Source organism: Chelonia mydas, chromosome 11 (genome assembly GCF_015237465.2).
Source record: "Chelonia mydas isolate rCheMyd1 chromosome 11, rCheMyd1.pri.v2, whole genome shotgun sequence".
In the NCBI taxonomy this organism is placed as follows: domain Eukaryota; kingdom Metazoa; phylum Chordata; order Testudines; family Cheloniidae; genus Chelonia; species Chelonia mydas.
This window is the reverse complement of record NC_051251.2, coordinates 61486968-61498442: the sequence shown is the minus strand read 5'-3', so window position 1 is coordinate 61498442 and position 11475 is coordinate 61486968. Positions and strand designations below refer to the sequence as shown.

At 45.5% G+C, this 11475-nt stretch overlaps 1 protein-coding gene across 5 annotated transcripts in view; it reads right to left on the bottom strand.

Annotated features, from left to right (window-relative positions):
- Positions 1 to 11475, bottom strand: part of NRP2 (neuropilin 2) — a 121938-nt gene that overhangs the window by 24817 nt on the left and 85646 nt on the right. For 3 of the 5 annotated variants that reach the window (XM_037912000.2, XM_037912002.2, XM_043524955.1), the window contains exons 14-15: positions 11054 to 11150; positions 6772 to 6813 (exon numbers count right to left, since the gene is read on the bottom strand). In XM_037912000.2, coding sequence (XP_037767928.1) covers positions 6772 to 6813; positions 11054 to 11150 — 139 coding nt within the window. The remainder of the gene's footprint in view (positions 1 to 6771; positions 6814 to 11053; positions 11151 to 11475) is intronic. The other 2 variants (XM_037912001.2, XM_037912003.2) reach the window with 1 other exon arrangement.

Genomic DNA, 11475 nt, shown 5'->3' with positions numbered 1-11475 from the left:
GAGAGGCCATTTACTGTATGGTAAAACTCTCCTTTCATACTCCCCCAGAGGCAGTCGCTCCAGAACAGAGTGGAGGGACATGGGCGGGGCAGCATGGGCGAAGCCTGTACTGTGGCTGCCCGTGGTGCGCCTGTTCTGGGCATAAGCAGAGATGCCAAGAAGGTCTGACCTACATGAAGTTGGGCAAGTCATTGAGTCTCTCTGTGCCTCAGTTCCCCATCTGTACAATGGGGATAACAGCATGGACCTAGCTCCCAGGTGAGAATAAATACATCACAGATTGTGAGGTGCTCAGAGGCTATGGTAGTGGGGCCATGAAAGACAAGGAAAGAAAAGCACAACATGGCTAGGAGCTACAATAATACCCATGCTAAATAATAAATACCATTTGACTATCATCCTCCTGTCCACTCTCCCTGAGCCACTTCCTGAGGGGCGAGGGGTGGTGTTGGTGCCAGTCTTGACGCTCCAAGACTCTTGGATGGGGTTGGCCAATCTGCCCCCTCCTCCCCACATACCTGGACGTAAGGGGCCCTGGGCACTGTTGTCACCTCACACCACTGCCGTGGCTCCTTGCTCCTCCCCATAGTTGCTACCATGGGGGAGCCCGGTTTGCTCCCTATCAAATATTTGGAGGAGGGGTCCTAAAATCCCCCCCACCAGTTTTTTTTCTTTAAATAGACCCATATTGGGATATTCCTGACACACAAAGGTAGGGGCACAGATGCTCTGCACACAACGGAAGCTAGTACAGTTCTGCGCCCCATGCGGGCACATGTGGCTATCCGATGGCAATGGGCTGTCGTTGATAGGCAGTGTGCGAAGTGTGAGGGGCAGGGTAGGGGGAGATTACTGACTACACGGAGCTAAAAGGAAGTGCACACTCGTGCCTATGGAAAAAAATTCCAAATGAGAATGTTTATTTAATGTTCTTGTGGAAAAACTGCCTCATTTCAAGCTGGCTGGTGCACTGAGAAAGAGAGTTTACAAAGTGGTCATAAAACAATACCCAAGTAATAAACTGCTGATCTCTTTGGGGTGGGTGTAAAAGTACAAACTGTCCTGCAAAATGACAAATGATGCAAATATCTCCACGAGATCTCTGCTTGCCACCCAGGCAGCACAGAAATGGAAACATACAGATGTTTTAATTATGGCTGTTTAGCGCTAACTGGCACTTTGAGGCCCAGATTCTCAGCTGGTGTATACCAGCATAGCACTATCGAAGTGGGAGGAGTGAGGCCTAAGGATCTGGCCCCAAATACCTTAAATTCATGCTGGAAAAGAGAGTAGTGGTCTCTTCTCCGTTCCCAAAGCCTTGCTGCTGTCTTCTCCTTAAAATCAAGGATTGCACTTTCTTTAGGTGAAGGATGCAGAAGCATGTGAAAGAAAATTGCCTTCCCTCTGGCAAATGGACCCGAGCAGTTGTTTAATTTTAAATGATGGGGGCTCTGCCAGAGCTCTGTGAGGGTGTATAATATACCAGCGAGTCTCACAGATAACCAGTCACTGTTTCCAAAAGCAAATCCACTTAGCTGAGTCCTAACAAATTTACATATGTCTAATCACCATCTTTGCTTGCTCAGAAACACCTACTCTTAATCTGACAGCTAGATGGGTCTTGAGAAGTAGCAACGTAGCAGCTGCCTCTCAGACACTGAAGGCTCAATTCTGGGTGCAAAGGCCAGTAGTACATATCCTGGATAACAATATGGTGTGCTTACATAACACTTTCCATTGAAGAGAGTGTTACAAACAATTAACTTCACCTCACATAGCTACTCTGAGCTATGACCCCAGGTACATAATGGAATTTAACACCGAATTTGCTCCTGGCCTCAGAAATCATGCCCAGAATCTCAACGTTCATTCAAAAAAAGGTTTTGTCCCTTTATGCTTGCAGACATAATCTTAAAATGCGAATAGTGTAAACCAAGACGGCAATGCCTGCCTGAGTCTGCAGAGAGTCTGAAACAACAGCGTTGAGAGGTGTGAACTGAACCATTCACCTCAGTCAGGGCCCAGTGGACTCTGCAATTCAGTATCTGTGGAATCTGGCATTTTCCTAAGATCCCTTGAAGTTCAGCATTTTTGCTGGAGAATTTGCCATTTTGTTGCAGCCAAGCACCTGATTTTGAGTCTCTCTCCCCACCCTTCTGGAACCTGCCTCTTGCTCTCCAGATTTCTCCACAAGAGGGCATTGATTGGAATTCATGCTCTGCACTGTACCATGTAACTGGGCAGCAGGTGGGAAGCCAGAGCTGGAGGCCAGCTTACAGCCAGGCAAAGGGGAACCAGAGGTGTAGGCTGGCAAGCCAGGTGGCCTGGAGAACAAACAGTACAGCCGCCAGGACCTTGGGAGCCAGGGTAATGAGCTGCTGAAGATAGGTATAAGCTCCCCCTTCCCTGGCACGCATGAGGGGGAAAGGAGGTTCTGAGCCTGGCTGCCTGAAGAACACCGTGGGAGCTAAACCTCTCAGGAAAGTACAGAGAAAGAACCCATCCTTGAAAACTACTGCCCATGAATTTCACATCCTTGAGCACCTTCAGGTCTGAGCCATCGCACGTGTGGGGATTGAGGAGAGGGGAACAGAAGGGTGATCAGTTAATGTCACAGTGGATTTTAGGGGTTGTGGCTGCAGAGTTTGGTCTCTTTGTGCCATGGAGTCCAGGAGGCCCTGACTACCAGACATGAATTCATTAGAGAAGCACACTGAGGCACAGAGAGGTTAACACCCAGGGCTGTACATCAGGTGGTGCCAGAAATGTGAAGAGAAACTAGAAGTCCTAACCCCAGAAGATGGTATAGGGCCTGTGCAGTCAATTCTATACCACCCCTTCCCAGCCCCACTGGTGCAGCTGGCATGGCTGGGGGGAGAGAGAGTGGGACTAGAGCACCATTGGACTCCAAAGATACCCAGCTCCTTTGAGGCTAAGCCCCAGTGCAACTTAGACCAACCCTTATGCTACTCTAACTTGCTCCAGAAACTGAGCCAGGCCATGGCCAGCTCAGAACTGGCAGGACATAAAGATGGCTTCAGGCCACCTCTGCTCCACCCCACTCAGGTCCAGTACTGAGTGCAGCTCAGCCCAGGCCCAAGGATCTAGCCCCAGATCTCGTGCTTTAATTACTACATCACACTGGCCCAAAGTAGGCTGAGGAGATAGCAGAGGCCTGGGAAGTCAATTTAGGAACTCAACTAGTTAAGGAATCCCACTCATTTGTCTCCAAGCGTTAACAAAACCAGCTTGTAGCATTAACAGTAGTTCTTCCTTATGCTGTCGACTGCTAAAAATAGCTGCCAGTCATTCAGTACATGCATAGAGTACACTGATGTTATCAGCTCTGTTTTTATTGGCCCTTTGTTTTCTGAAAGTTTATTTTATATATAGATAAGTACTCTGCTAAGATGAAAAAAACCCATCCTCTTAACTACATCATTTTTCTGGTCTCCCTTATGTTCTCCCACACATCCCACGCTCTCTCCTTTCTTTCATTCATTAGAGCCCTAGATCTAAAAGACCCCTGCATTTCTGTTTCCATCAGGTTTGTGTGCACTTTGTTTTATGCATGACTTGGGATGCATATCATTGTAAGTCTGATTCAGACCACAGGCTCTGGGACGTTTTGTGTGTGTGCAGCGTGTGCTGATGTTCACCCTTGTGCTGTCTACCCGCTACCACCCCACCCTCCCAGCCACACAGCAATTACAGCATTTAACATTAAAACCAAAGATTTAGTTAGGTAAGAATAAAAATCATAAAGGACAAAAGTAGAAAAGAATATGTCTAGAACCCCTAAAATGTGGTCTGTGGCCCTGTGCCACAACCATGTCACAGATACACGGTCCACTTAGAAATCACTGAAAAATATGCCAATATGGACTATTAACATGGCAGGGTTTTTCGTAGATTCCAAGGCCAGAAAGGGCCATTATGACTATCTAGTCTGACTTCCTGTATAACACAGGCCATAGTATTTCAACCAAATGACTCCTGCACCAAGCCCATACCTGCTGGTTGAGCTAGAGCTAGACAGACATCCATTTTTAATGATGTAGAATAACTACACCATCTAACACCATCAGGTGATGGAGAATCTACCACGTCCCCAGGAAAGTTGTGGTAATGGTTAAAAACTTGCTCCTGAATTTCTCTAGCTTCATTCAGCTTCTAGACACTGGATCTTGTAATGCCTTTTTTGTCAGGGTCAGATGTTCCATATCTCAAATGGGGTCATAGTTTATGCACACTTGACTGGTCTTATCAAAGCCTGACCCACTTGCTGAGATGTACATTAGACCTACCACAGCCCATGCACACACACCAGGTCATTGTTAAACCATCTGGGTTTTTTAATCTGCCCCTTGAGCAAGCAATTTTGCTGGATATTAAAAGGACATTAATCTAGGGGAGCATGAACTTTGTCCTGCCAGGAGCCAAAGGGATGCACCTAATTAGCATAAGGACAGGTTGATTCCAGCCATCCTCCTCCTTGAAATAGAGATGAGAGCCGTGGAGACCACAGGTCCTACCATGTAACACTCCATCTTGATCGGTGTGCCCAGTCTCTGCATTGAGATGGAGCAGTGCATGATGGGACCTGTAGCAGTACCTCAGCAGTAAAGGAGATGGTGGCCCAGAGCACACGTATGGAGTAATAACAGTCGTAGCGATAGAACTCTCTTGGCAGCCTTCAGATTAGAAAGTGCTCTTTAGACACCTCTGGTTTAGCCTGAGACTCAGCCTTCCTTGACCACTTTCACCATCTAGAAACCAAACACTGGGATTTGCTGTTAAGTCACCGTGAACAAACCAGTGCACGTGAACACAGGGTGGTGGGAGGGGAGAACTGCTGGTATTTCTATCACCTCTGGGACACAACAATCAGCCAGAAAATGGCTACTCTCCTCCCTGCAACACAGAAAGCTCTTGTTCCCACTCCCTCCTACTGCCGGCCTGGCCCATCTGCCTCTCCTTTCCCCCTCGCCAGCCAGGCCCTGGGAGAGCTCACAGGTGGGATGTATTTAGCTGGTGATAACCTCCTCCCTGAGTTTCAGCTACTGGGAAGGCTGTTCGTGGATGAGGGTCTCCAGCCAGTGCCACCCACCTCCTACTTGTGCCTGCACATGGGCTGGGGGTTGTGTGTGTTGAATGAAATCGCAGCACTATTGAAGTCAATGGAAGTTTGGCCACTGATTTCAACAGGGCCAGGATTTCACTCATTATTTTTAGTTCATGTCCCAGTCTCTCTGAATGCTCTGCAGAGGTTCTCCGCAAAGGGAACAGAGAGCCCAGTGGTGCCTGGGTGCCCTGAGACGCTATGCCAGTATGACACAGTCTCAAAGGCAGTTTGTAATAGGAAAGAGCCCAAGAGCACAGGCTGGTTAGCGCCTTTAGGAAAAGAAAGTACATTATATAGCAGCATATAGGAATGGTCTGTGAAATGGTTACAAGGCTTTAGATCATTGGGCTAAAATACTGTACCAGCTTCTCACCAAGGCTGTGGGTCTCAGTGGAAGGATATATAAACAAGCCAAATACCTAGAACGCTTACATTAAGAATATTACCATAACTATAACATTAGCTCACTGTTAACTCTGAGTGTGCCTCTTCTAATGCTAATAACTTACAGGCTGGTCCAAACCCCACTGAAGTCAATGGGAGATTCTCTGGCAACGTCAGTGGGCTTTGGATAATTTTCATCTGGAACCATAGATCCCAAAGCACTTTGCAAACTATTGACAAAGGAACGGCTTCACCAATCACTGAAAAGCAGCTACTTCTGGAGTGAAACCCAACACCTTTTAACAGTTCAACACAACAGTTTAGGAGAGATGGTCAGGAGGGATATTATATGCTGAAAATAAAGGGGCCATTTCTAAATAGGCAGAACTTTTTAAAACTAAGGATTCCTGCTTTTCCTTTTTTGGAGTTTGACAACCTACGCATTCGCTCCCGGAGAGGTAGCCAGCATCAGACACTGGGAAAGAGATGAAAAACCTTCCCGAGAAGAGGACAGCTCACATTTTTTCAGGGTAGAAAACAGCATCCCCGCTGAACCAGAAACATGTTTAATGAGCAGGCACTATCTCTGAATTCCTTTTCCTTTTGTTTTACTCTGTAGGTTTTATCAAAGAGAAGAATCCCATTTGCTATTCTTTAGACTAGCATTACGCTATTAAATGCACCATTTCACCTTGTTTCCCTTTTATTGAATGTCAACTTCCAAACTCCTGGTGGCAGTTGTTCTTCCAATTCTACCTCCTAATTTCCTTCTCCTTGCAGGCAGGTCTGCAGCCTCTGTACCTCACTAATAGCTTTGGCATCTGTCCGCTGGAAAGCACCCATCTTCATGCTCAAATAAATCTCTGCCACCCCTTTTACTCTTAACTCACTACCAATCTTTCTGGTTAAATCTGTCGGTGGTTTCTCTTTGCTCCTGGGTCCTACATTTAAGCTTTATTGCACCTCACTGGGCATTGCAAAGCAGAGCACTTTATCTGGTCTTATTTGTCTCCATTATGGGTTTCCGAACTTTAATTAGACATGAGGTAGCAAAGCCTGCTCTGCTACCCCCGTCCCTGCTTCCAGGAGGAGTGCATAGGCTAGTGCCATGTGCTGTTGGGAAGGCATATTGCACATTTACCGTTTCTCTTGTCTCGTAACAGTGCACATTATTTTCATATGCACGCACACTGATTAAAAAAATAAAAACCAAAAATGAAATCATGCCATCAGAGAAGTTATTCTAATAAGTGCCGTTTTACCTGGAATGTAGAAGTTCTCACCTGGGAAAGCTGTGATGGGTTCTGCAAAGGGAAAAAAAATATTCTGGTTTTAGAGAGGAGAATGTTTAAAACAAACAGAAGATCACGTCGGATGTGTCCCTAGTTACTTATCAGTGACATCTCTTCAGGCCCAACATCAGCATCTGTGACCCCTGGGACTAAATGGGGAGCCTTAATCCAGTGGTTCCCAAACTTTTTAGTAAGGCGACCCACCTATTGTATATAAGTTCCTGGGTGGGGCCCAAAATCATACACCAGCGTCCTTCTCCTCCTCCACTGCATTCTCCTGACCTTGTGAGGAAGCACTCACCACCTGCAACAACACCCTCAGCCCTGGCACTGCAATCCTAATCCTGGCCTGGGGTCGAGGAGAGGCCCAGGGTGGGGTGGAGGAGGAAGGTTTGGAGAGCAAGCCCGCCCTACACCCACTGGCAGTAGCAGCTCTTGTCTCCCGGGGTCGGGCCCAGCTCCCCATACTGGATGTTGTGACCTGGCCTGTTGGGCTGCAGTGCCACTCAGTTTTGGCCTGGTTGCTGGAGCAGGACAGGAGCTGATGCTGTGGGGTGAGTGCGGGGTGGGCTTGTTCTCCAAACCTGCTCACCCAGGCCCCCTCCACACTGGGCCCACAAGCCACTGTCTGGGAACAGGGTTACCAAGTGGCCAGAATTTAATCGGACTGGACAGTTTTTTTTTATGGATTTGCCAGTTGCCAGAAAAATAATGTAATCTGCCGGGGTTTCTTTAGTGTGGGTCTAAAGATTTGCATGATTATCACAATACACTGCGACAGCTGATGTTAAAAGTTTCTGTGTCCAGCTAAAGATGCTGCAGTGTTCCCACTTCTGCAGTTTAAGCAATAACAGATCAAACTTGTTGAAAATACAGCAACTGTCTGCCCGTGTATATGAGTGGGGGTTTGAGTCACGCGAAAGTCAGGACATGTGCGAGGCATGAAATAATAGACGATCAGGGAAATGGTGCGAGTGATCCTACTACATGCCCGGAAAAAAACAAGTTTGAATCAGAAACTGCACATTCAGTGACAATGGGCTAAACGAAACAGACTACAAAGACTGGCTTGCAAAATATGCTGATAAAACAAATGCCCATTTGTTATCAATGAAGTTATTAATCATTACCTCTCTAGATACTATAAGTGGCTGTTGAAGGGGGTGTTGTGGAGTTACCTTGTTGTTGGGGTTGTGGTTGGCTTGCCTTGGGGGCCCGGGAGGGTGCTGGTTTTTTTTTGTTTTGTTTTTTTAATTTAAAAGATGGTAACCATATCTAGGAAACACTGCTCACAGGAGCCCCTCAATGGAAGCAGGGGTGTGGATTTCACAATATTGCAGAAGCCCCTCTTTCATAGACTTACAGACTTTAAGGTCAGAAGGGACTATCATGATCATCTAGTCTGACCTCCTTCATGTTGCTGGCCACAGAACCTCAGCCACTCACTCCTGTAATGACCCCTCCCTTCTGGCTGAGTTACTGAAGTCCTCCAATCATGGTTTAAAGACTTCAAGTTACAGAGAATTCACCATTTACACTAGTTTAAACCAGCAAATGTCTCGTGCCTCATGTTGCAGAGGAAGGCAAAAAAAACCCCCAGGGTCTCTGACAATCTGACCTCGAGGAAAATTCCTTCCCAACCCCAAATATGGTGATCAATTAGACCCTGAGCATGTGGGCAAGACCCACAAGGCTGATACCTGGGAGAGAATTATCTGTAGTAACTCTCCATCTAGTGTCCCATCTCCAGCCGTTGGTAATATTTGCTACTGGCAGTTACCAATGAGCCACATGCCATCATAGGCAGTCTGAGATTGGTCTGAACTAAAAAGTTGGATTTAGATCCAGACTTCAGGGTACAATATGCCCCAAGTTCAGAAGTGTTTGAATTCAGGGATTCAGTCATCATAGAAATAGGAGCCTGCTACCAAATTCCGATCTGAATCAGTGTTCAGATTCCAAAACACCCTAAAAGGTGGTGTTTGGATCTGGGGTCTGGGTTCCAGCCCATCTCTAGTTTCAATTTTCACAGGCCATGTCACTTCTGGCTAGCCATGCATCCCTCTGTCTTACAGTTCCAATAAACAAAGGAGCGTGATTTTTGAAGTTACTTTGAAGAAGTGATCTGTTACAAATTACTGGATCTGAAAAGCAATAATCAGTGCTTATTAGTGATTATTTGTTCTCAAAAGTAATAGACTTCTGAGTATTTTTAGATTACTTTTGCATTACGCCTGTGAGTCATATAACCAGGCTGTGGCTGTATAGAGCATTGTGAAATCATCGCTCAAGTTCAGAACACGAGCGACAGGTTTTCCAAAGGAAAAAATTATTGAGAGTTATTAGAGTTCTTTTCAGGCTGAAAAGGAATCAGATTACTTCCCAGGATTACATTTTAAAAACAGTAGCCTGTTACCCTTGTCAGTTACTTTTATGGTGCTGACAAAGAGGGAATGTGGTATGCGCATATTGTTTCATATTGCTATGGTGGCTTTGGAAGTGACCTTACAGCCGAGATAGCATTACATTTTTCAGTTAAAACTATTTAAAAATCCCTTTGTCAGGCATGATCAAAACCAAAATATCACCATTTACTATTAGGTTCATAGGTCCAGATTTAAGTTCCTGAAAAGATACAAGTAAATCTATGTAGCAATTTGAAGCAATTTTTAGAGCTAGTCTAACATTTTTTGGACCTTTATGACTTACAAAGGGCTTTGTTTTAACACTTAAAGTTTTACTTACATGTAGATAAAAACAAAATATTGGCTAATCAAGCACGTTTGAGTATTTTAAAAAAGATAGAAAAGAAAGAAGTTATTAACATTATTCATCATTCGTGTTTCTTTTTTATGCTATGGACGCCATGCCATGTTTGTCAAATGCCAACACAGAATTTTTCACATGCAAAATTAGCACTTTGGGCACAAGGGCAAACGGTCAGTAGAGTTAAAAGCTTCAAAGAAACTGGGACTCAAGGAGCTCAGAACCACTCCAGGACAAGCCGTTGACCTCTATTCTATTCTATTCTATTCTATTCTATTCAGGTTCTTGTACTGCCCTTATCACCGCAGTATCTGAGCCTTCCAGTGGTGCATTAAGCAAGGTGACTAACAACTGTCATGTGTGGTTCATTTTCTCGCTCATCCTAGTGACCTATCTTGCTGAATTTAGGAGGCCCCTGGCAACCTGTGCAGAGATGTCTTGCTGATGTGAACCTTTTTAAGTCCACCTTGGGCCATGGCCAGCTCCAATGGAAAGACTGATTTCAGGCCGGTTGGGTGTGGCCCCTTAGGAGGTGTGTAACAGCGAAGCACTTCTCCTGCCGCTGTACGGAATGGGAGGCCCATGGACATCTGCCAACGCAGACCTTACTAATTAGATATTTTACGTAGTCCAACTCCACCCACCACTCCTCTAGGGCCAGACCCTACATGACATTGAAATCAATGGAAATGAACATCATGTCAGACTCTATCCCATGTTCATTATCTGGGGACTGCCGTTATCTAAATACAAAAGAGGGATGGGTAGGCTAGATGGATGAACGGTTGAATTACCATTCCAGTGGTAAACCCCTAATAAACATTTTTAAAGCTTATGTAGCTTTCATGTTTAATGAACCTGTCTACCTGACTTTTGCCCTGGATTGGGAAATGATGAATTCTAGCACAACCTTCTCTTTCGTTATTGTGTTAACACTGCTGTAAAGCCCCTCTGCTATTTATTTCTTATTAGAAAAGGCTCCCGTTGAACCCATCAGCCCCTCCAAGCATGTAATGCTGACTGGCAGCTGGTTTCCTGTGTCTAGCACTTTCCTTTTAAATTTTGTGCATGTCCTTTTTATACAGAGTATTCTTTAATAACCCCACCTATTGTTTCAGCCTTCCTCTGTAGACATATATATTCCCCTTGATGCCTTTGACACCAGTACCTATGTTCCCTAGGGACCTATTTTTCCTGATTTCCTTCAGACGCAGAGTAGCTTTATTGAAATCCAGAAAATCACTATAGCTCAGGCAGGAGAAGAGTTCCGGTCCCTTGGCAGAATCCTAGAAACAAAGGCCCTCATGAACTGGACTACTGCTGCATGCAACAGTGATTCCTTGTCTAATTTTGTGCAGCCGAGAGGATACCAGAATCACCGGGTGTAATTCCATGAGCTGCGTTATGCTGGAGGTCAGACTAGATGTCACAAAGATCCATTCTAGCCCTAAAAATCTATAAGTCCGCGAGACAGATGTTTACGTACCCATGCAATTCTCTAGGGAGATATCGGAGCCAATCCGGATGTCATCGATGGCAATTTCTCCCGAATGTCCTTTGCGTATAACACCCTCGAACACAATCTACAAGCAAATCAGAGCAGAAATGTCACCGTTAGGCTTCCACTCCCAAGCAGTGCAAGCAGTCCTTGTTCCCCTGGGAGAAAAAGCCGAAAATGTGCTCCCCACTTTTCAGTCACACTTGAAAAGCTAATGGCAAGGGGCCAAATGCTGGTGTCCTTACCCAGTTTTACCAGTCCTCACTGTGGAAAAACTTCCACTGGCAGTGAGAGTTCTGTCTGAGTAGGGACTGAGTAAAAACTCAGGGAGTTCATCATTTGGCCCATCAATTGACAGCTGGATTCCCAACTCGCAGTTTGTTTGAATAAAATGCATTTTTCAGGGACTA